Here is a 26,208-nt window from a genome sequence, read left to right as displayed (position 1 = left end):
CCGCACACTATATAGTTCTGCTCCCCGTCTTTTTTTATTTCAACCTAAATACAACGTTTCGCCCCTCCGGGCTTTCGGGGCGAAACGTTGTTTTATTTAGGTTGAAATTAAAAAGACGGGGAGCAGAACTATATCGTGTGCGGACATTCCACTTTTTTCTTCATTCAGTCATTCCTCTCCACCTGTGCACCATTACATTACAACTGTAGTACTAGGCTCATAGATTTCACATCCAATAATAAGGTTAATTTACTCTGCCAGCCATTTAGTAGCATAGTACATAGTATAGTTTGAATATGGCATATTCTGTTACATAATTATACTTATAGTAGTGTTATGAAGTACTTTTGTTTGTGTTGTCTCTGCGTGTAAGGGTAGTCAATCTTGCAAAGTTCAAATAGACTATGTACAGTTCTGTTCATAGTCTGTTTATAGTTAGTGATGTAGGCCTTGCTACATGCTATACCACTGAGCTACAGTACCACCCAAGCTGCCCCTCTTTACTGTCTAATTCATTGTCTCCACCAGGCCGAAGGCATGGGGAGAGAGTATGTTTTGCACTCCGTCCGTGTGTGTGTGTGTCCGTCCGTCCGTGTGTGTGTGTGTGTGTCCGTCCGTCCGTCCGTCCTTCCTTCCGTCCGTCTGTGTACAGCTAATCTCCGGCACCGTTAACCCGGTCGATGCCAAACTTTGCACACACACTCCCTGGATGCCAACGATGAACCTCTGCCCCGCATTTTCCAGAACGGCCTGTTATAGCGCCACCATGAGGCAGCTTTTCACATTTTTACCTAAAACTGCACCGATCTGCGTGAAACGTTTCATGCACACTCCCTAGAGGCCAAGGACAAACCTCTGACCTGCATTTTCCGCATCTGCCTTTTATAGCGCCACCAGGAGGCCGACTTTTGTAAAACAATTTTTTTTATATTACTCCTCCAGATTCTGTCCAAAAATCTCACAAATCGTTACACAGTATCTCTATGGTCATGTGCTCAAGTCGGATCTGTCCGATATTTCATATTCCATCCTAATTGGCTATAATTGGCTTTCACAGTTTGCAAGATTGCCCCGTTTTGAACAAAAGCCTCAAATCATGAACGCAGCATGCAATTTACGTGAAATCTTTCACACATTTTCTTACTAGGCTGAGGAATATATCCCACCCTTTTCACATTGGCCTGTTATAGCGCCACCAACAGGTTGCTTTTTGAAAAACACATTTTTGGAACAAAATGCCTCAAGTCATCCAATTGCCATCAAAGGCAAACATGTTTATATTACTCCTAAACATTTTGCCAAACATCTCACACAGTCCTATCCTCCTGGTGGAGACCTGTGCCCAGAAGGGCACTTTTTCTAGTTGTTTCTGTCTTTGTATTTATTGTTTTGCTTTATTAGATAAGAAAAGAAGTGCCTTTTACAAGACCTGGGGCCCGTTTATGACATTCTACCACAACACACAAACTGCATAGTGTGCCGTGCCTATGCCTCGGCCAACGCCAAACCACAGCGGAAACAAAATCTGCTCTGCTATGAAAAATCTGCATTTTATTTTATTATATTTTAAATTTTTGTAATTATGTATGCATGTATTTTGTGTATGTGTGTATATATATATTTATTTTATTTCCTCCAGACTGTTTTTCCGACTATCCTTGGGATTGTGGGTGGGGGGAGGGTGGGATAGGGGATTGAGTTTTATTGTTATATTTTATATGTCTGTTTAATACTTGCCCCTGGGCTACTGTCAAAAACCTGAATACAAAGATTTTGAAAAGAAAGAAAAAGAAGTGCCAAGGCAAATTATGTTGAAGACGATTCGGAAGTATCCCAGACTGACTCATCCTCCTCGTCATCGTCCTCATCCAGGAAGAAGAAGAAAGGCAAGAAAGGGAAGAAACAGAAAAAGGCAAAGGGGAAAAAAAGAAGTCCAGCAAAGACAAAAAAACCTTCAGACAGAGAGGTAACTTTAGGCTGTAAACATTTACACTTTTTTAGGGGGGAGGGGGGGGGGGGGACTATGTATTCTGCATTTTGGTGAGAAAATGCATATTGCATAAAGGAAAATGCTGCTATATCAAATTTGATAAAACAATGTTTCTTTGTCTTTTTCATCTCAGCTGTAAATCCAGAGCAGGTGTTACAGCGTTACAAAAAGGTCCTTCACCATTTCCAGAAGAGGAAGAATTTCTCGGAGTGCTACAACGTCCGAGTGGACCGGAATACAGTAACAACCAACGCCCCAATTGCTGAGCTGGCCATTGCCGCGCCAGATACATTTGATCAAGTTTTGAAGGGCTATTCTAGTATAGAGAAGCTGAACACTTTTCTTCTGCAGTGTTCTAAGGTCATTAATGATGACCCGGTCTTGATGACTGAAATAGCAAAACTCAAAGCTGAAGGGAAACTTCTCCCTTTCTTGAAAAGGAAATAATGTCCCCGTTTATTTTGTTTTTATTTTATTTTATTTTTTTTTTTAATATCCTAACTTTCCTCCCACCCAGGTCACACAAGCGATGTGTGACCTGGGTTCTGCATTAGAGTTCAGTACAGTACCTGTAACGGCATAGTTGCACCGCTCGGTTCACACAGGTGTGATTTTTCTATTGTTGCACTGATTGCCTGTAGATGTTCAAAAGGACCTTCCTCTATAAAAGTGTGTTCCCACAGTTTACATTGTATACAAAAATGCTAATGACGTTTATTTTTATTATTTTTTTTGTAATGTCTTAAAGGACCACTTCACCACTTTTCAACCTATCTTCATAATGGGTCCTCACTAAATATCATGATAAAATGGCACAATTTTGTTTTCTACTCATAGGAGGGCTGTGGGCAGTTCAGAAACCCGTCCACCAGGCCCGGACGGTTAGCTCAACCGTCTGGGCACCTAGGCTGCCAAGCCAGCCAGACGGCGTGCCGCGAGCCCGACGGCCTTTGCCACGTGTCACTCCCCATCTCTCTCCCCCTTTCCTGTCTAATTACTGTACCCTATCAATAAAGGCAAAAAACGCACAAAAAAAAATATCATTTAGAAACCCGTCCACCAGTGACATCGTTAGGCAGATTTTTTTTAAACCAAAATATTTAGATTTTTATTATCGTGAGAACGGTGACTTCCATTTTCGCACTGCAACTTTTCAGGGCTAGAAAGCCTGTAGTTTCTACCGACTCGACACCGGCCACTGCACCCCCTGCGGTGGTGTGGAACGCGTGTGTCGAATACAGACAGACCTACAGACAGAGACTGGGTGCATTCATAGATAGATTTTCTCAATGTAATAATAACCTCCTATGGTAATTGGGCTGGTAGCTGGCCAAAATGTTGGCTATTTCTGAAATACTTTGAATTAGATCAGTTTGTGCATTGCACTGAGAATGTTGATATAATTTAAATAAGAGCACTAAAGTCAGCCACTATGATACTAGCGTCATACATTATTGATTTAATTACTGTGGAGCAGTGCGCTGATTGCATCTGATCGCTTGGATCTGGTTTGTGTGCTTGTTTATTATAACATTTATTTATTGGTGTAATAATAACGTGGCTGCGCCAGCAGACCAAAATGATGGTTCAAGGTTCAAGGAGTTTTATTGTCATTCCATATGAGTACAGAACACAATTTGTTTACGCAGGTCCTGGTCAGACAAAAAGTCTGACCATATCAACATATCATAACAATTCATAAACAACAACACAGATATTGCCCATAAAAACAGCATTAAAAAGACTGGTGCAAAGGTCAAGGTTCAAAGTCTAGAGTAGAGCAAAGAGATTCTACATAAAGTGGCGACACTCCCATCAAGTCCCATAGTAACAACCAGCGCCCAGTGCTTCCGCCATATTGGAGTGATGACGCAACTTCCTGTTACTTTAAAAAACATTTAAAAGTCATGCTGTACAAAACAAAAACTTGTCTTATGTTATATAATGATTTACAATTTATGTTTATGAAAGGATCAAAGCATCAATTAGTAACAGTAACAGTAAATTCAGAATGTCAGGGTGCATGTGTGTGCATGCATGTGCACGTGTGGCGAGGTTAAAAAGTATAACAATGCAAAGTAGCCGACTACGCCACCTGGAGGCTGTGGAGCCCAGGACTCCACTTAAATAAAATACATTAGACACACAGGTTCTTTTACCAGGGTTGAGCAGAGTGAAACAGAGTAAGATCAAGGGCGCAATAACAGGTTTATTGGCAAAACACAATAATGATTAAACATGAAAATGGCACTGTATCACTTATAAGGGAGTAAAGACAATGTTCTTTCAGTTCTTTCTCCTGGGGTGGGGATCAGTCCAAATATTCCTTATAGCAGCCTTCCGTCTTTATTTCTTCTGCGGGGTCCTTAAGGGTCAAAATAATTCACATGAGTTTGGTTGTCTACAATGGCCTACGGTCCACAATGCTCACAATTTCACACAGAAAAGAAGAACTTAAGTATGAAGTCAAAATAACATAAAAGCATGCGCAAATTATAAAAACGGCCAGAGGTTCGTGTCCCAAACAAACAGTGAATCAAGTTTGCCAAACAGGTGGAGGCTGACAATAAAAAGATAAAACTATAGCTAAAATGGTTAAACTGATTCCATTCGCTGATTCGATTGCACAGTGCACAGTCAATATAAGCTTCAAGGTCATAGAGGGGTACTTAGCTCCAAGAGGGGCTAGTCGAAACTTGGCCCCTCTGCTGCGTTGAATCGCCTCTTTCACCATCTGCCACCTCTCACTGGGTCCTCTCACTCGGGCCTTCTTCCCCTGGCGTCCTCTCCCAGCACCTCCACAGACGGGTCCTGCCACAGGCGGACAGGGCACACCCCGCCTGGTGCCAAGCAACCAGTTTCCCGGCTGGGGTGTCCCTGTCCTCGGTGCCCCGACACTGGCCCCCGTTCATGGCCGCTCCCCTTCCTTCCAGCCAGCTCCTTCTGCCCTCTGTTCCTCTCCACAGCTCTCTTCTCTCTGTGCACTGCTCTCCTCTGTACTGCTGCAGCCTGCCTTTTAAAGGCTCCACCCAATTACTCAGGTGCAGGTGATTTCCTAATTAGCAGCTTCTCAAACACCTTCAGACATCAAAACCGACCCCGTCACACACGTGTGCGTGTGACCGTGCGTGTTTACATGCATGTTTGAGGTATTACATAGACAAAGCATTGCCACCATATTGGAGCACTACCGCTGCGTCATCTAGTGGTGATCCCAAATACTTTAGGACTGTCGCATCTTTGTGGCTAACAGGACAACAACAACAACAACGTATTGGCTTGCAACTGTCGTTTGGCTTTCCGTGTTCATCAGATTCAAGTCCAAAGTATTACCAAACTAGCCAGGTTTCCAGCCTTATTCGCTGCGTTCCATGAATTTGTTTTGTTGGAACGGGTTCACGGAGTCCACCGAATCATGCTCGAAACCAGGCTATGTCCAAAGCACTTCTGCATCTATCAGAACGGGCTGCGAAGGTTCCGTACATGCCATCTTGATCAGCCTTTAGCAAATAGAAATACGAGCGATGATAAGAAGTTAAAGGCGTAGTGCAACGGAAATGGTGGACATTTTATTTTGAAGTTTCAGACGGTTTCAAGTTGAAACACCGCTATGAAGTTTCTGAACCAATCAGAGCGTCGCATCCCTTCAGGCGATGGGACGGTAGCTAGGGACTGTAGCTATGCTATACCAGCGCATGGTGTGCTGTGTTTGTTTAAGTCAGATAGATGGCCAGCTGTACCAGTTTACTGTTATGTGGCTTATTTCTACCCTATAATGTTTTCAGATACATATTTTAGCGTGATGATTAAGTTGAAACCGAGTAATACACTCTCTGGATGTTATCTTGAATGGGAATAAAAAACGGAGGATTTCTGTAATCAGTAGCAGCTGTGTTTGCCTATTTGGACGGATGCGGAGATATGGGGAATTAAACGGATGAGCTTCATTTTTATTGGCTTTTATCGATGTGGGCCTCGACACGTCATCACGCAGCACGTTTTGTTAGGTATGCCCATATGATGGAAACGCAGGAGAAAAGACAGCGGGGTGTGTGTGTGTGTGCTCTATGCGCGTGTGAGTGACAGACTGTCACAGACAGAGTGAGTAGGGGAGGGGCTGCATGTAGGGAGTCTGAGGGGCAGCGCTGCTCCTGTGTACGTTTGTAATATCTTTGCCCCACCGAACACCGCACAAATATATATTTTGGGGGTCGGGAAAACACAGAGGACAAGTCCTCGGTGTCCTCAATGGTAGCTACGGCACTGAGTGTGTGTGTGTGTGTGTGTGTGTGTGTGTGTGTGTGTGTGTGTGTGTGTGTGTGCACATATTCTCGCACATGTTACAGGTCCCAGGCGTGGGTACCCGATAGGCAGTTTATAGATTACCCATTTGCCTGTCCGCTTCACTGCATGGGTATCGTCATTAGTTGACATTCTGCTGTTCTAATTTCCGCAGCAGTGTGTCCTGTCCGCGTATCTCTGTCCGCCCCCCTCGGCGCTTCCCTCTCCGGTCTCTTCACTCGGGAAAACATGAGGCTCTGCGGCCTGTTAGCATGTTCCCAGGCCAGTGCAAACAAACAAACGAAACGTTTGTGACGCAATGGTCTTCATACATGGGGTATGTTGGCAACCCGCATCTCGTGTCTTTGGCTGGTGGATAATGTAAAGTCTAATAAAATATCACTTTTTAATCACCCTGGGGGTAATTCAAGCGATCACAGCAGCATTATAGGTAAAGAATAATAGTAAAAAGAGCACATCAATAGGACCACAGCAATAACCATACGTACAATACAGCAGTAGTCATGTTAGCATTTGCATTACTTTTCAATTATATTTTGGTAGCAAAGATCTTGTTAGATTATGACCATTTAGAATGTCATTATTGACAAGGTTTCATAACATTTATTACTCAGATCTGAAACTTTGTAAGTCGCTCTGAAAAAGAGTGAGGTCTAATAAATGCATAAACTTAATTTGTTGTTGTACTCACTCACATGCATGATGCACCTCGTAAACACACCCACACATAATTGTAAAATGTATGTGTAGGTCTACTCGCTAACAAACAATAAAAACAATACCAACGCATGCACACGTGCTTATGTTTGCAAACATACGCACGCACGTGCTTGTCTCTCTCTCTGTCTCCCTCTCTCTCTCCCCCTCTCTCTCTCTCACACACACACACACACACACACACACACAAACACAAACACATGATAAACTATGGGGCAAGCTTTTCCGGGAATCTGGCCAACGTGGCAATCTGGGTGGAGCTTCATTTCCATCCACCAGCTGTCTAAAAACCCGGAAATGACGCAAAAGACAGCTTATTTTGTCCGCACATGGAATTCTTTTTAGGCAAGGGTTGGCTTTCTACCACTCATAAGCTACTCAAGTTTGTGTAGTTGTTCATTTCAAAGTAAACATTTCCTGAAAAATGTCGTTTCTTCCCGACAGCAGAGCTATTATGAGTTTTTTACTTGGCACTTTAGTATAATAAGTATATTTTGATGTCAATATTATTGTACATTTCAAGCTCCAATTTCCCTCCATACACCCCCCCCCCCCCCCCCCCAATAATCTCCTTCATCCCCCCCATACTACAACTACATCATAGGCTACTTTGACTAAAAGCCGATCTACAACATGATGCGTTGTGAGCTATATGTTGTGAGCTTGTAGATCTGCTATTTTGGAAAAAAGCTTGAGTATATCCCGTTTCATTACTTCTACTCTACTACAATTACAGCTTTTGTTTATTCTTATATTGCAGATTTTATGAATACAAAATATCAATTAAGTAGCCTACTTAACGTAATACTTTGGCTATTTGAAAAGCAGATCTACAATGTGACGTGTTATGAGCTTGTAGATCTCAGCATCGCCAAGGCGACCGCCGCCACGTCGCCCGGACAGAACCTGCAGCCAATCAGCAGCGAGGAGAATTCTGCGCACGCCTCCACGGGCAGCCAATCGGGGCGCACCTGGATCTCACAGCGCTCTATGAGCCCGTTCTTCACCTCCACGACAGCAGATGCGAGGCTGTGATTGGCGGAGGTGTCGTCGTGGAAACGAAGCGGGGCATGGATGGTGAACTTGGGCGTGCGTCCGAACGTCCACACCCAGGACCGCAGCTCGTTGGCCAGTCTGGTGATGCCAGGAAACGAGTGCTCGTCACTGGGATCCACCCTCTGCACTGGTACGCTGCAACCAAACTCTGCACTGTACTGCGTCACCACGGCGTTCATGGCGGTCCGGCAGTCCAGTGCCGGGTCTTTATCCTGTAGGTTCCTGTCGGGCGAGGGGACGCTGGCGGTGGCGGCGGTGCTCCGGATCCCCTCGCAGGTCGGCCCGAGAGCCGCAGCAGAGTGCAGTGGTGGTAGGACCCGCTGCGGCCCACCTTTGCTGCCGTCCCGGAGACCTTGTAGCGTCCGTCGAGCAGCACGTCGAAGCGGTCAGTGCTGCGGACGTCCAGAGATGTTCTTCAGAGCGGCGATGAGCAGCCTCAGGTTCCGGTGTCTGTCGTGCTGCTTCCTGGAGGTGAAGAATGTCAGGTTGACGTTGCCGAGGTCATGGAAGACCGCTCCTCCTCCGCTCCTCCTCCTGGCCAGAGGAACCTCGGAGCTCCTCAGCACCTTCAGATCGGTCTCCACACAGGGGGAGTTCCTCCACAACAGCAGCACGTGTGGATTGCGCTGCAGGTCCACGTAGATGTTTGTAGACACAGACTGGAAGACCGGGCCCGGGGATGCTTTAAACACAGAGGACATGCTCCTGCTGCGGGCTCCCAGCCGGTGGAAACACACCGCTGTACGGAGAAGTACACTCTGCATGGTCCCTAATGACGCCATGATCCAATGGAGCGAGCGATCAATCGGCTCGATCGACTGATCAGTGCATTGTTCTCATCGGTAGAATTTGAGGGCTGAAAAACATGCAACGTTTTTTGGTTGCAGGAGACACAAGCCAGCCGATTTACTCATCTCTTCCCAAGGCCCGCTTTACAGGTGTGTCTGGTAATATGGCTGTTGTCCTCTTCTTTTGACTGTTGGCGGTGGCACAACGGTAGAATCATTGCCATGTCTTTGAAAACCGGCATCAGCAGTTGGCAGTGTGAGCAACCAGCAAATGAAAGTGTGATTGCCTCTTGTAACACATTTTAACAGAGATGCTGATACTGTATGTGTCATATGTAATATCTATAAATGCACTACATCTCTGTGTGTACGTCTGTAATGCACATAACTTGAGAACTGTTGAGTAGCTCCACTACTTGAATTTGACAGGGCTAGCCCCCCTCAAAAAATAAAGTACTGCAGTGGCGTGCACAGACATTTAGAGGGGCAGGTGCTCAAGTTAAAAAAGGGCACCTTGTGCAGCGTGTGGAACCGGCCGGTTGCCTTAATCCATTTTGGGCGGGAACCCCTTTTGGTGTTAGCATTATGTTATGCTTTAGCTATTGAAAAATAGCAGATCTACAAGCTCATAGCGCGCCACCGAGTGGCGCGCTATGAGCTTGTAGGTCTGCTATTTTTGAAAAAAAAAAAAAAAAAAAAAAGAGAAAAAAAAGTGTTTGTTTCTTTTTTTTTTCAAAAGGGCACATTGCCAAAAGGGCAGGGGGTGCTCTAGCACCCCCTAGTGTCTATCTGTGCACGCCACTGAAGTACTGTATGCATCTACGATAGGTTGACTTCTCAGCTTGAAATGAACTTCTGAGTGACAAAATGTATAGATTTTATTCATAGACTAATAAATAGTATACTGGCAACATGTAAGCACTGACTGATTTTGTCTGGGTGAAATAAGGTGTTTCTATGGTGTAATGGTGATAGGGCTGGCATTATCTGGTCGTAAGCCTGCAGGCCTTAATCCGGCCCTGGTTCACTCTAGTGTGTTACAAAGTACAAAGGTGATGAGTCATTTTATTATAAAGTTGTTCTCTTTTTATTGTCCTCTCCCCTGGCCCAACAATGTCTTTGAGTACTTGGCGCTATATAAATATAAATATAATTTTCTTTCCACAGTTTGCAAATTGATTGATTGATTTATTTGGGATGATTATTTCATCCCACCGGGGAATTTCAGTTTTCAGCTTAATCTAGCTGTGCCCACAGATGAGCACAGAGGGGGGAGCAGTTAAGTGTCTTGCTTTCAGGGACACTTCGACACATTGCTGAGGTCTGGAATCGAACCCGGGACCTCGAGGACCTCTGGCTTCCCAGCCGAGCTCTCAGACATTCAGCTATGGCCGTCATGGATAATTCGACACCAAATTGCTATACGTCATTCAGGCGAGTTGCTGGTCATTTTCTCTAAGGAGGTCCATGAGCATCTCCTGATTGGTCAGATCCTCCAGAGAGGAGTTCATTTCCTCCAGGAGCGCCTCTCCCACCAGGAACTCTCCGACGTTATGGACAGTCTTCCCCAGGCGGTGATCAGTGATCCGGTCCTGGGCAAAGTTGTAGGTGCGTATCCTCTCTGACCGGGCTTTGCTGCCGGTCTGTGCTTTGCGTGCATTGCAGCGTTTGGCGGTCTCCTCCTCCAGTCTCATGGAGTAGAGTTTGGCACTCAGTACCTTCATGGCTTTATCCCTGTTCTTCAGCTGGGATCGCTCTTGTTGACACTCTGACACTACACCGGTGGGTAGATGCACGATTCTTACCGCGCTGTCCGTGGTGTTGACGTGTTGGCCCCCAGCTCCACTCGCCCTCTTGGTCTCCACCCTCAGGTCCTTGGGATTTATAGTAAAAGAGATATCCGTTGGCTGTGGCAGGACGACGACAGTAACGGTGCTGGTGTGCATGCGACCCTGTCTCTCTGTTTTGGGCACCCTCTGGACGCGATGGACCCCGGCTTCAAACTGCATCCTCTTGTAGCACTGGGGGCCACTGATGCTGGCCGACGCGCGCCGCAGCCCACCTATCTCACTGGTCACATACTCCAGGATTTCGAAGGCCCATCCTTCGTGGCGAGCGAAGCCCCGGTACATATCAAACACCTCCGCGGTGAACAGCATCGCCTCCTGACCTCCGACCCCGGCTGTGACTTCTAGGACGAGGTCGCTCAGCTCCAATTCCTCCCCGGGGATCAACAAACCCAGGATCCTCTGTCTGATGCCCTGGATGTCTTTGAGACAAGCTTTTATCTCCAGGTCCGCCAGCTCACGCAGGCCTGGATCCTCTTTCAGCAGCGACTCCGTCTCTGCAATCTCCTTTTGTTTGGTTTCCATGCACTGGATGAGCAGAGCCAACAGTGATGCTTTAGTCCGCTTTGCCCTCAGCTCCACTTCATCCCACTGCTTTGTGATGTTGTTGTTGTTGTTAACGAGCATCCATAATCCATAATCACTCTCCATCTTCTTCAAATAGCTCTGCAGAGATCTCATAGCAAAGATCTCATCGACAGTCAGCAATTTATCCACCATCAATGGTAAGCCAGTATGCAGAGTTCTAGCAGCTCTGTAATTATTGGACAGTTTATGAAATCTGAAGTGATTAGGAATACACTTGCTTCTGTGAAATGAGATAGTTGGTGGTTTTGGAAGACAATGCATCAACAGAGACAACAAACGATTGTTCCCTTTGGGAAACATGTGGATTACTCCTCGGTGGAACATTATACATGCTTTGTTTGAAATATTTGACAGATTTAAGCAGGCAATTCTGGTGTAGGCTACGATGAATATCCAAGGTCTCCTAGTCAGCCAGCAACTCGCAAATAACACGCAAAGTCTAAATCTTAAATCCAAGTTACTGCATGCATTATTGATGTGCCTCTATCAAGTCTGTGCAGTTCTCCTCCCCCTTTTCAATGATGCAAGCATCCCTAACTTTCTTGGTCTCAGGACAGGCACAACATGGTTGTTCTCCTTGGTTCCTTCAATTGCTGGAGCTGACTGGACATTGGTAGCAAATTGGCAAGACATGCGGTGGTATTAGCATATACCAATAGCTGGAACCTCGCTGCGTTCAAGATCTGGAATAGAGGCGAGAGCACTTGTTCCACATAGTGCCGTAAAAACATGATGTCACACTTTCTAGATTTTCATATTTGGGCATTGGTGCTGATGTCACTGTGACGCAGGTATCCATATATATGGACATGACATTGGCGGGCGTCGGCGTCGTTTGGGTTGGTTACTTATTTGTATTAAAAAGCATACTTCCGTTTTGCTTTAAATTACAGTTGAGTTTGCAGTAGCATAATGATTCCTCGTGTCATTCCACGGACGCAGTTCTTCAGGACCAGCTGTGTGTGTGTCCGTCATGCACGTGGAGAAGAGAGACAGTTATGCACCAAAAGTGAGGAGGTGCGCCTGGCAGAAGAGGCAAGTAAGAAGTATGGGTCCCCAGCTCCGACCATATTTTCCAAAATAATTGACAAAAGTATTCCCGCAAACATCATTTATGAGGATGACAAGTGTTTGGCTTTCAGAGATGTCAACGCCCAAGCCCCTGTCCATTTCCTTGTCATCCCAAGGCTTCCTATTCCAAGAATTAGTGAGGCTAAAGATGATGATGCAGAGCTCTTAGGACACCTCCTTGTTGTTGCCAAAAATGTAGCCAAGAAAGAATCTTTAGACGACGGCTACAGAGTGGTGATCAATGATGGGAAGCATGGTGCCCAGTCTGTGTACCACCTTCACATCCATGTCATGGGAGGCAGGCAGATGACATGGCCTCCAGGATAATTACCTCCATGTCTGTGAGTGTATGTAGAGACACTGAATCTGCTCTGTTCTCTGTGTATGCATACTGTAGTCTACTCTGCAACATTACATATATTGTTATTTGTGTATATGAATTATTCATGTGAAGATTGATTCCTTTCTTGTTGGTGTGGTAAAGTTGTCACACTGTCACATGTATTATATCCACAACTTAAATTTGTTCACCCGATTCACTGTGCGATGAAAATCCAGTTGATTAAATCTTTCCCATGAATGCAGAAATATTACCAAAAGTCCAGGTGTACAAATAACACCTGTCTTAGTAGTGTCAACAACAAATAAAAAAATATTATGAAAAAAAAAAAAAAGCATACTTCCACTGTCATTGAACCCCCTCCACCTAGAGATTATCCCTCCCGACTCGCAGGTGTGAAAGACTTGGGAAGTCCGTTGTGCCTTTGTCCTTTATTAAAAAAAGAGAGAGACTCTGACCTCTTAAGACATTTCCGAGCGTATCTTGTGCTGTTTTCTTTCCACATCTCATGCTCTTTTGCACTGACCAATGGACACTTTTGTTTTTTTTGGCTTTGCACTGTTGACTATTTTTGTCTTGTTTTTCTTATGATGAGACGCATTAATACACTTTATTATGACGCACTCATCGACTGTATATATGCATATGTTTTTGTTTATCCTTTTTGCCCTGTTTATTATAATTGTATTATTATTATTGTTTCTTGATGCACCTTGCTTTTCCTTCTGCCTTGTTTCTTCTACAGTACTTTTTTATCCGTCTTATCCTTATGCTGTAACCTTAACTGCTGTGCCACATCTGGGTGACTGATTTCCCCCCGCGGGATAATAAGGGTATCAATCTATAACACCTGATAAACCTCTCAATCAGAAGTGGCAGATTTCCAAATTGTTGGAAAACTGCAATCATAATTCTCTTTCATCATGGTAATTTTGTAATATGTTCATGATCTTGCCCCAGCGGTACTTTGTCCTCAGGTAAAAGGACCAGGTAGGCCAACAAGTAGGATCACAAGGGGATCAGCAGCCGGCAAAGTGCAACGCCACATTTGGTCAGTCATCTTATTCAGCAAAAGGGATACACCTGTGGAATGCCCTACCAACTGGAATAAAAAGACAAACTGAACTCAAAATATTTAATAATAAAGTTAAACTCCGGTTGAAATCGGGCCAGAGGTGCGAACATTTTATGTATCTGCACGTATTTGTTGTAAAGATAGTTTTTTTAGTATAGGTAGATATACTATAGAAAGGCCTAACCAGGGACTGGGGTTGCAAATTAGCCTTGGCAAAGTTTATGTACAATGCAATGGTTTCTGTTTTTACAACTTGATAAAAAAAATTATTGTTTGGTCCCTGTTAAATAAACTCAAATTAGTTCATAGCATTTGGATAAAACAACAACAATTCTCTAGTGAAAAGCTGTCAGCTGCGCAATGATTGCCCTTGCGTCGGATACTGTCACATATGGCATTTAGATATTCTGGAACAGGCCATACAAAATGCAGAGGATAACAAGTGTTTAAAATGTGACCCACCCTTTTGTGTCTCAGTTATTGCAAGACAATCTTTTTCATTGAGATTCAAGTGAAATCAAATAAATGGAGGGCTTGTGTATAAACTATCAAATCCAGTGTCAAAATTACAGCAAGCATCATAGATGGATAAATACATAGCATATTACTCGGCCAAACGTTGGTGGGGTTTTCACGTATGTAAGCTTTGTTTTAACATAACATTTTTAGTGACAGGCACATCACATGTCCAGAAGCACTATGTCTACCACTGTTTTGATCTTGCGCAGGAAAGCTAACCGCTTCTCTGCCGTCGACGAGCCTGTGGTCGTGTGTCAATGCTACTACGTACATCATCAATAAGATATCCAGTCCTCCTATGTTCTCGTAGATGTTTGTAGACACAGAGGGCAGTATTATGCGTGTCTTAAGTACCAGGTCTTATTACTTAACTTAAGACCTGGAGGCGTGATCAATGCCATTTGGCCACTCAGAATAGCCAAATGGCATTGACCACGCCTCCAGGTCTTAAGTTAAGTCATAAGACCTGGTACTTAAGACACACATAATACTGCCCAGAGTGGAAGACCAGTCCCGGGGATGTTTTAAACACAGAGGACTCGCTCCTGCTGCGGGCTCCCCAGCCGGTGGGCCGGTGGGCTCATGGCTTAACCCATTTTGGGCGGGAACTCCCCCTTGGTGTTTCTAGCATTATGTCATACTGGTACTTTAGCTATTGAAAAATAGCAGATCTACAAGCTCGCTATGTACTTGTAGGTCTGCTATTTTTGAAAAATCGTAAAAATGTGGCGCAAATCTTTTGTCACGGTCCGTGACATGTGTTATGTTTTTCTAGTGTTCCTTGTTCTTGGTTTTGGTTTTACTTTACACTTGTGTCCTTTTATTTTGCAGTCTGTTAGTGTTTCCTGTGTTGCTCATGTTACCTGTGTTGTCTCACCAGTACCCTGATTACCCTAGTGTTTCCACCTTGTCTTGTTAGTCTTTTAGCCAATCATTGTGTTGATTATCTGTTGATTTCACTTGTGTCTTTGTGTATTTATACTCCCCTGGTTTTTCATTTCCTTTGTCAGATCATTGTTTTATGTCACTGGTGTTTTGAACTCCCAGTGTATTCCTAGCTCTTGTCGTGTTCCTGGATTTTTGGAAATAAACGTCCTACTATTCCACTACTTTGCCTCTCTGCCGCCGTCCTGCGCTTGGGTCCGAAAACCTCCTGCTCGTACTGTGACAGAATGATCTGACCCGCCTGGACCCAGCGGACAGAGGTTTGATTTTTTTATTTTAGTTTTTTGGACTTTTTGCTGCTGAGGCCGTCCACCATGGCTGATCTACCTTTTTCTTATAAAGACTTTGGAGTAACAAAGGATGTTTTTTATGAAGAACCACAGTTCATTGAACAACTGGCTAAATACTGGAGGCAGGATCGTGAATTTGCCCAATATGTGGCATTTTTCAGATGGGAGAGTAGGGGTGCACCTTTCCCTCAGTTACCCACTGAAGAGGTCCCTCCAGTCTCCCCTGCCTTTCAAGTTCAGCCCAATTCGTCACCAGCTCCCCAGAGTCCAAGCCAGCCCAGCTCTCCGCTGCCCGGCACTCTACTGCCCAGCACCATGTTGCCCAGCATCCACAAGCCCTTCCAGCCTGCCGTCGCCGTTGGGGACCTGCCTGTGCCCTCTGCACCCTCGCCGGCTCTATCCGCTGTTGACCTGCCAGAGCCCCTGCCAGCCATCTCCTTATATGGCCGGCCTGCGCCCTCTGCACCCTCAACAGTCCTATTGGCCGACGACCTGCCAGAGCCCTTGTCAGTCGTCCCCACTGGTGACCAGTGTCTGCCTGATGTCATGGAAGCCCTGCTCATTGGATTTATGTTCAGCTGCTTCCTTCAGCTGCCTGAGACTGCAGCCCCGCCACCCGTGTCTGCAGCCCCACCACCCGTGTCTGCAGCCCTGCCACCCGTGTCTGCAGCCCCGCCACCCGTGTCTGTGGCCCTGCCACCCGTGTCTGCAGCCCCTCCACCCGTGTCTGCGGCCCTGCCTCCCGTGTCTGCGGCCCCGCCTGCAGCCCCGCCACCCGTGGCTGCAGCCCCGCCTCCCATGACTGCAGCCCCGCCTCCCATGACTGCAGCCCAGCCTCCCGTGTCTGCAGCCCCACCTGCAGCCCCGCCTCCCATGACTGCAGCCCCGCCACCGGTGTCTGCAGCCCCGCCTCCCATGACTGCAGCCCCGCCTCCCATGACTGCAGCCCCGCTTCCCGTGACTGCAGCCCCGCCTCCAGTGACTGCAGCCCCGCCTCCCGTGCCTGCAGCCCTGCCTCCCGTGCCGCTTCCAAGGTCCTCCACCTCGCCTCGGCCTCCAGGCCAACCTGACGGCACCCCCTTCTCGTCTCGGCCTCCAGGCCGACCTCCGGACGGCGCCCCCTTCTCGTCTCGGCCTCCAGGCCGACCTCCGGACGGCGCCCCCTTCTCGTCTCGGCCTCCAGGCCGACCTCCGGACGGCGCCCCCTTCTCGTCTCGGCCTCCAAGCCGACCTCCAGACGGTGCCCCCCTCTCGTCCCGGCCTCCAGGCCGACCTCCGGACATCACCTTCTCAACCCTGGTCTATCCTCCAGGCCGTCCCCCTGAGGTTACCCCCGCCGCTGTCCATTATCCAGGCTGGCCCCCTGACGTTGCCTGGTCTGCCCCTCTTGCCCTCCTCCAGACCCCCGCCACCCACCCTGCTCGATGCTCTTGACTTTATTGAGGCATGTCTGGAATCCATGCCTTAAAGGAGAATGTCGCCCTAAAACAGTTTTATTACCTTTAGCTGTCATCCTACAGTCCTTTAAAGACGTGCAGAGGTGTTTTCATCCACATTGGTCCTTTCCTGGCTTCTCCCCCAGACTCCTATAATCCATTTTCAGCTTAGAATGGAAGCCGACGGGACATAGGTTACTTTGGCTATAAAAACGTTACGAAAATGAATAATTCTTTTCATAGCGTCTTGTTAGCATGTGTAATGTCCGTTCACATTGTTATTTGTTCCAAGTGTGCTCCCGTATTCCCGTATTGTTGTTCTGACCATGTTGTCCGGCCGGCCTGTACTTCCTGGTTTCTGGTGACGTCTCGCTCTGAAATCTCGTCTCATCGCGATACTTCCGCCCAGCAGCACTGTTTATTTCTCGAGCCTGTGTGCGTCTATCCGTTCTGTTTGTTTTTCTTCATTGCATTCAACTTGCACCTCGTGGACTTTGTTTTATACATTTTATGAACATTTGAAGACCTTATTGATCAAACCGTGTGGTTTATAATCGCTTTTATAAGCTTTTTCGCACGTACAGTTTGTTTATTATGAGCAGATAGCGGATGCGCTTCTCACTCAGACCCGTCTCTCTCTCCAGTTAGAGCTCTTGGGTACTGCAAGGACTCTGGTTTCCATTCATTTTATGAATCAAACCCCGTGGTTTATATTCGCTTGTATAGGCTTTTTTTTCAGTATAGTCTCGCTCTGAAATCTCGACTCGAGCGAATTCCGCCCAGTAGCTGTTATTATTCTCAAAGCCAATTCCTATTGTGCGCCTATCTGTTGTGAGTGGTTTTCTTCGTTGCATTCAACACGCACGTCATGGACCTTGTTTTATACATATTATGGACATTTGAAGACCTCTTATTTGATCAACCACTGTTTTGCTTTATTTAGTGACTTTTATTTCATACTGATGTAGCCTATTTGTTTCTGGCCATATCACTCGAACATCAATGGTGTAACACTTTGAAGACGTCTGTTTTTCAAAAAGCTTTGAATCTCGTGCTGTGCCTTATATGCTCGAACGTGAATTTGCGGATGAAGAGCTTTGTCTAATGGATGCGCACTTTTACAAGACGTCACCATAAACATTGATACAGCACCACCCCAGAGTAATGGTGAAGGAACTTTTGGCTGGTGTCGGTGTGGGAACAAAAAAGTGTGTTGAATACAAACCCCACTCCCAAACATTTCCCATATGTAGGCCTACTGCAAATTCATGTAGATGGGGAGTCTGAACAAACAGCCAAAAAGGACACGCACATCTATATACCTATATAGGCTGGGTGCTGGATCAAAGTAAAGTCATAAATGAAAAAATCTGCACACGAATTGATGCTCACAATAACCACTTCAGTGAAGATATTATTGGGAGCATCAATTGGTGTGCAGATTTTTTCATTTCTTCATCTACTGCAAATTCATTCACATTGTAGGCACTAAACTAGATATCAAATTATACATTGTGAACGATTTTTCTGTCAGTCATGTAATAACATGTAGCTATCTAAAGAAGGGTTCAATTATAGTCAATTCAATTATTTAATGTACAAGTCTATGATATAGCTGCATGTATCAGAAAACATAAGCATGATAAACACTGTACAGTGTAGATCATGGAAAATAAATATAATGTTCTGTGTAGACTTTTAACAATTTTAATCAAAGAAATTAACAAATTTAGAAAAAAAACATTTTAGACTCCAGATTCAGGTAATAAGTACACAAGACACTCTTAAAAAATCAGCCATAATAACACATCTATACAAAAAATGTCCATGATGATTTTTTGAAAATTAAAAAAGTTGTTTTATTTGTTGCGTTGATGACTGAATCGATCTGAACGCTTGTCCATTAGCATAGACATTTCTGGCTTGTCTGTCCTGGCTATGTTTGTTCTGGGAAATGGTGCGTGTTTCTTGGCTGTCTTCTTTTTCAAGGGCTTTTCAACTCTCAACTGCATCACAAGGTTCAAGAGGTCTCTGCGGAAGGGAAGCTGTTGAGTTTTTTCTTTCTGTCCCTTTGCAACCCACAGTTTGGAAATTTTGGACACTTGAATCTTCATCTTTTCCTTTCCTATAAGACAAAGCAAAAAAGAAGGGACATTTCAATTTTTATAGAAAAAACAAAAATGTTGATATTCAATTATTGTTGGTACCACTTCACTCAGATTATTACCTGTCTTCGTAGTGGCCTGTTGTCTGCCGACGTTGTAGTTATGATCAATAACAGCCAATTGTGTTCGCGCCAGCATGGAGTCATAAAAAAAAAGAATCCTTTTTGGAGTGTATTTCAGCATCATCGAATGAAACACTTCTAAGGATCCTGCAAATCAAAAACAGTAAATTTCAATAACGCATTCTCACACATTCACTTTATTATACTGTTATCAATAGTAAGTGTTGTTGATGCAATGACATAATCGTTATATACTACACGTGTAGGGGCGACAACCCCTTTTGGTGTTTTAAAGCATTGTTATACTTTAGCTATTGAAAAATAGCAGATCTACAAGCTCATCGCGTGGCAACGAGTGCTGCGCTATGAACTCGTAGGTCTGCTATTTTTTTAAATCGTGAAAATGTGCCTCAAATCTTTGAATATATATTATTACAGAGTGAACTTTTTAACTCAAATCTTTGCTTCTGGGGAGGTCCCTGGAACAACATATTTTCAGATGGGGGGAGCGGAGGCATATTACATATAATTGTTGGGGTCCTTGACATGAAATATTGAGGCCTAAATGGGTTAAAGAAATGTAATAATGCTTATAGTGTGACTTATTGATTATGTGGTACCCAACGATATGATGATCTCTATAATTTGCATTTTCAGAAATAATTTATACTAAATGTATGCAAGTACATGCTCTAGGCCACAACATACCTGTGTGTTTGAAGAGTGCCATCTGCCTGAGATCACGGAGAAGAATAGGGTCTAGCACAATGCCCTGTAGTGCTTGAAATGCTGGAGAGTCTGCGGTTAGCCATTTCTTGTTTTTTTGTTCTTCAGCGGTGTAGTCCCGGTGCGTGCATGTATACTCAACTCCATCTTCCTCCCAACGATGTATGCCAAGAATATGGTGCACCAAAGACCTCCACTGTCGTACACAAGCCTGAAACATAAACACAATTATTTATATTTGAATATAGGAAATTCCATCATCTCTGAAATAAGCATGTTTATTATCTTATATGTAATTTGTATTTACCTCTGGATCTCCGCCACTGTTCTCACTAGACCAATACAGGTGGTTGTTGACAGCTTTTATCCAGGGCTGAAGAGGTCTGTTAGCGGCCCTGATGGCTAGAGCCAAAAGCTTCTTAGTCACATCTGAAAGAAAAAACAAAAGAAAAATCACAAAAATTAATGTTGAATAAGAAATTATATTTTGTCTCTCTGCCCTATGACATTTTCTATTTATAAAACTATTTTTTCTTACTTTTGGCAACATGCCATGGGTCAAATTCATGCCGGATAACTCCTTCATATTTGGCACTCTGCATCAGTTTTCTGATTGACGGTGACCTGTCAGTCGCAATCACTCCAATATCCACACCCAAATGTTGGAGTCTCTCAAGGCCACGCTCAAATCCTATTAGCTCCATCGCTACAGAGCTGGTGGCCTCTGAAACCTTGAGACACAAAAAAAATGAAAATCTGTTAGAAAATGTGTCCAAAATGAGTCCAAATACATGTACATAAAATACAGATTTGAATATGTATCATAGTGAATAATTACCTGGACCAATTCGAAGTGAACTACTTCTTTTGTTGCGTCGTCCTGGTATGAGTAGGTGGTGTATTTAGCACTGAACCCTGGAGAAGAGATTTTTCATACATTAGTACAAAATAACACGTATCACTCTGTTCACACACACCTTGTATATCTTTATCTCTATCTAATTATACACAGTAAAATAGCCACAACAAAATGTATATGATTATGAAATGTTGTAGTCATATATTACCAGGACTATCAGATCTGCCATCACCACAAAGTTCTATCCTGTGACCTTCTGAGTTTTGCTGTTTGAGTCGATCGATGATTTCCTTGTTGTGTTCTGCATAAGCGGCTTGTATGACTGGAATCAAGTAGTTTTTCTGAATACTGTAGAACTGAGTTTGTTTTGGAATCTGAAGGTCGATGAGTTCTGCCCATTCCGAAATGTCTGTGTAGGTCGCTCCAGTTAAAAAAATGGATGCACTGATGAGGATGTTGTTATCTGCAGCACGGTGAGCCATTTGAGGGGTGTTCTGCCAAGATCCTGTGCATCCACCTAGACATTCCCATTTGATCACAAGCCGGCTGCCTCCCATTAGATGTGGTTCTTTCTTTGTAATGACCTTACCACATTGGGAACAAAACTCAAACAATTCCAGCAGTTTGTCTTCATCTACGATCCACCGCCTTTTCGGAACCCATTTTGCAGCTTCATTGTCTTCTGTGGGCAAGGCTGACTCGTCCAAAGAATCTGAACTAGGTGTTTGGCTGGATGGAAGGAATGATGAGTCAGTGTCCTCCTGTGATTGTCCAGAGGCTGATTCCATCGAATCAACGTCAACACTCAAAATTGAGCAAAAATAAGTATTTAGTTGGCTCATAGTCTCTTCCGATACAGGCTCTGTTGGGGTCTGTTGAAAAAACAAAGTTATAATTTATAATCACAAGAAATAGTACAATACCAGTACTATCAAATTTGATTGCTTTAAACCCATTTAGACCCGAGGACGATTCTACAAATGTCTTTTAAATCATGTTTTCTGAAAAACCTATGTTTCTATGTCAGTGGTGCTCACATTTTTATGTCAAGGACCCCCCCAAAAAATATGTAATTGGCCGCCGACCCCCATGTGAAAATATGTTGTTCCAGGGACCCCCCAGAAGCAAAGATTTGAGTTTCAAACGTTTGCTCTGAAAGAATATATATTCAAAGATTTGAGCCACATTTTCACGATTTTTCAAAAATAGCAGATCTACAAGCTCGTAGCGCGGCACTTGGTGCCGCGCTATGAGCTTGTAGATCTTCTATTTTTCAATAGCTAAAGTATAACAATGCTTAAAACACCAAAAGGGGTTCCCGCCCAAAATGGGTTAAATATAGTTTATTTTAAAAACATTACTTACTGGAGCGGTGCCTATCACGGATGTTGGACATCCAGTCGAGGCTGATGGACTTGAAGTAGATGGCTATTGTTTTTGAAAAAATGATGATATCAGAGTCAATAGAGAAATGGTGTATTTTCAACATCAGAGATTGGATACTTATTTTGGATTCTATATAAATAAAATGTGATGATAAAATATACCTTTAGAAAAAATGTTGGGGTCCGCGCCTCATAGAGCCCGGACAGAGATGGCCTTGTGCGTGGTGTTGTTACTGCCTGTGGTGGAGTGCTCAGGTAGAAACTTGAATTCCTCTTCTGACGACACGACTGTGGTGACTCGGGAGTCAGCAAAGAACTTGAAGATGTGTCAGCATCAGTAAACTCACTAAGAGATTCTGCACCCTACAAGTAGATTCAAAGATTAAAAGATTATGTCTCCAAAAATGAACAATAAAGTGATCAAATGCAAAAGTAACAGCAGTGACCCTTAAAAATAATAACTCTTGAAAAAAATCACACCTGTGTAAACTGTGAAGTGAGGGGGCACACAAAAATGAACTGATTTTCAGAAAAAACATCCCCTCTATGTTTATAATCATGTTTTAGGAAATCATTTGTACAATAAATCATGCATTACCTGTGTTAATTTCCCAACCGCTGTTTCAGTGACCATGGTCGAAGATCCTGATGATGTTGAAGGCATTTCCTTTGAGATAAACAAAAGATGAACACTGGTTTACAACATTGGACTCATACATGATATCTTGGTTGTATAGTTGGCCCAAAAACAACATATAATGTAATTCACTAAACGAAATTCTAATTGTTTTACTTCGCAACTGGTTTCACCTGTAAAAAGACAATTTGTCTAATAGTAATAGTGTGTATACTCATAGTTGTGTGTTACATATCAAGCTGTTGAGATTTTTTTTATTTATTATTGTGCACTGGTCAATACAAGGTTTTTTTTAGCCTACAAGCCAAGTGTCTTGGCTTGTAGGCTATGCAATTACTAAAGTGATAATGGGGGAGGGTAGGTCTACGGCCTACACAAAGGGCCTTCTCCAACAGCCTACATGCAATAAGCCTACTACTACTAAAGTGATAAACTTGATAATGGGGAGCTGGGTAGGCCTATGGCCTACACAAAGGGCCTTCTGCAACAGCCTACATACTAAAAGCTCCCAATACATTTACCTATGTGATCAACTAGATTTTTGATATAATATTAAAAAATATTGTAGGACAAAACCACAACAGTGAAAGGGTAGACTGAATGCAGAGCAATAATTACATATGAATATAATTTATATTGATAATAGCTGTTATTAGGAATACAAAAAACAAAAGCCTATTACTAATATATAAGATAAACTACTTTGAAATAACTGAATTTCATATTATAGTACAACATACTACTGTCTTTATATGCCAAAAACATAATCCAAATTACCTGTAAAGCAGCTATTCTTGGAACAGCGTCTTTATGGATGTTTGTCCTTGTTCTCCTTTGGATAGCCTTCTTTTTACCTTTTCGGAGCCCATAGCCTTTCTTTGTCGGTACAGTCTCTGGTTCTGGTTCTTTTGCCAAAAAAGCATCTTCATCAAAATGATCACTGCAAACCGTCCACTCTTTAGTTTCATCAGCAGGTAAATGGATGTCTTTTTGGATAGCGGTAAGCCAAAGTTGCCTCGTTTCTAGGTTAGCTAGACCTGGGATACGATGGAAACTCTTCCGTTTCAAAGTGGCTGGAGTTTTTTTGTTGGTACAGCCAGGATAAACGCACTGCTTCATATTCCACGTAAAAAAGCTGGCAAATAAAAAAATAGAAGATGCGGGGGAAAAAGGCTTATAAAAGCGATTAAAAAAATATTTTTGTCGGATAAAAGACAAGTTGTTCAAATGTTCATAAAATGAACGGAAACCAGAGTCCTTGCAGTACCCAATAGCTCTAACTGGAGAGAGAGACGGGTCTGAGTGAGAAGTGCATCCGCTATCTGCTCATAATAAACAAACTGTACGTGCGAAAAAGCTTATCAAAGTGAATATAAACCACACGGTTTGATCAATAAGGTCTTCAAATGTTCATAAAATGTATAAAACAAAGTCCACAAGGTGCAAGTTGAATGCAATGAAGAAAAACAAACAGAACGGATAGACGCGCACAGGCTCGAGAAATAAACAGTGCTGCTGGGCGGAAGTATCGCGATGAGACGAGATTTCAGAGCGAGACGTCACCAGAAACCAGGAAGTACAGGCCGGCCGGACAACATGGTCAGAACAACAATACGGGAGCACACTTGGAACAAATAACAATGTGAACGGACATTACACATGCTAACAAGACGCTATGAAAATAATTATTCATTTTCGTAACGTTTTTATAGCCAAAGTAACCTATGTCCCGTCGGCTTCCATTCTAAGCTGAAAATGGATTATAGGAGTCTGGGGGAGAAGCCAGGAAAGGACCAATGTGGATGAAAACACCTCTGCACGTCTTTAAAGGACTGTAGGATGACAGCTAAAGGTAATAAAACTGTTTTAGGGCGACATTCTCCTTTAAGGGGGAGGCACTGTCACGGTCCGTGACATGTGTTATGTTTTTCTAGTGTTCCTTGTTCTTGGTTTTGGTTTTACTTTACACTTGTGTCCTTTTATTTTGCAGTCTGTTAGTGTTTCCTGTGTTGCTCATGTTACCTGTGTTGTCTCACCAGTACCCTGATTACCCTAGTGTTTCCACCTTGTCTTGTTAGTCTTTTAGCCAATCATTGTGTTGATTATCTGTTGATTTCACCTGTGTCTTTGTGTATTTATACTCCCCTGGTTTTTCATTTCCTTTGTCAGATCATTGTTTTATGTCACTGGTGTTTTGAACTCCCAGTGTATTCCTAGCTCTTGTCGTGTTCCTGGATCTTTGGAAATAAACATCCTACTATTCCACTACTTTGCCTCTCTGCCTCCGTCCTGCGCTTGGGTCCGAAAACCTCCTGCTCGTACTGTGACATCTTTGAATTTATATTAAGTTTTTACCTCAAATCTTTGCTTCTGGGAGGGGTCCCTGGAACAACATATTTTCAGATGGGGGTCGGCGGCCAATTACATATAATTTTGGGGTTCCTTGACATGAAAATGTCTGACATAACACACACACGTGGACTGCGGTCACGTGCAATGTTCCCTCTAATTATTTTCCGGTCTGAGCAAACAGACAGACATCATTAACTACTGAGCAACATACGTCACCTGCCGTGAGCCCGGGCCGTGACGGTTAGTTGATAAGCGGCGGTTTGTAAAAAATCGGAGAATCTTAATTTCCCTCAATGTCTAACATAAAAATCTATACATTTAGCTGATACACAGAAATAATACAAAAAGGCATATTATATTGCTTAACCAAATATTTATTTGACCATTGAATTGATTGACGATACAGAGCAAAGTCCTCCCTCCCTCTTCTCTCTCTCCCCCCCCCCCCCCCCCTCTCTCTCTCCCCCTCCTTCCATCCCTCTCTCCCTAAACCTCTTTTTCCAGACTCCTCTGGTCTGGTCTTAGCTCTTACTTAGTCCTTTCTGTTAGTCTGTGTGAACACTACACATGAGAACACTGCATCAGAATTCACAACACCTGCACTGTGCACATCAGAACACTACACATGAGAACAGTCAGAACACTGCATCAGAATTCACAACACCTGCACATCAGAACTAACCTGACTCCGCCAGATGGGGCAGCAGAGAGTACACTGGGTTCCCCCCTCCTGCTCCCATCTGGGAACTCTCAGGCAGACTTGATGCCCGGCCACAAAACGGCCTGGCCAATCAGCAGCAGCTTCTAGCAGCTTCTAGCAGCAGCTTCTAGCTTCTAGCAGCTTCTAGCAGCAGCTTCTAGCTGCTGCTGATTGGCCAGGCCGTTTTGTGGCCGGGCATCAAGTCTGCCTGAGAGTTCCCAGATGGGAGCAGGAGGGAGGAACCCAGTGTACTCTCTGCTGCCCCATCTGGCGGAGTCAGGTTACATCAGAACACCTGCACATCAGAACACTACACATGAGAACACTGCATCAGAATTCACAACACCTGCACATCAGA

At 44.0% G+C, this 26,208-nt stretch overlaps 1 protein-coding gene and 1 pseudogene across 2 annotated transcripts; both read right to left on the bottom strand.

The window, feature by feature from the left end:
* Positions 1 to 7,854: 7,854 nt before the first annotated feature.
* Positions 7,855 to 8,847, bottom strand: LOC306926367 (lipoyl amidotransferase LIPT1, mitochondrial-like; annotated as a pseudogene). Its single transcript has one exon. The product of its transcript is annotated as a lipoyl amidotransferase LIPT1, mitochondrial-like (transcript).
* A 1,436-nt stretch (positions 8,848 to 10,283) lies between these two features.
* Positions 10,284 to 11,549, bottom strand: LOC306926366 (peptide chain release factor 1-like, mitochondrial; the record flags this gene model as incomplete). Its single annotated transcript, XM_079505631.1, has 1 exon — positions 10,284 to 11,549. The coding sequence occupies one exon, from the start codon at positions 11,547 to 11,549 to the stop codon at positions 10,284 to 10,286; it is 1,266 nt and encodes a 421-aa protein (XP_079361757.1).
* Between the last annotated feature and the right edge of the window lie 14,659 nt (positions 11,550 to 26,208).

This window comes from Electrona antarctica, assembly GCF_951216825.1.
Source record: "Electrona antarctica genome assembly, chromosome: 7".
In the NCBI taxonomy this organism is placed as follows: Eukaryota; Metazoa; Chordata; class Actinopteri; order Myctophiformes; family Myctophidae; genus Electrona; species Electrona antarctica.
This window is presented reverse-complemented; position numbering and strand designations above follow the sequence as displayed.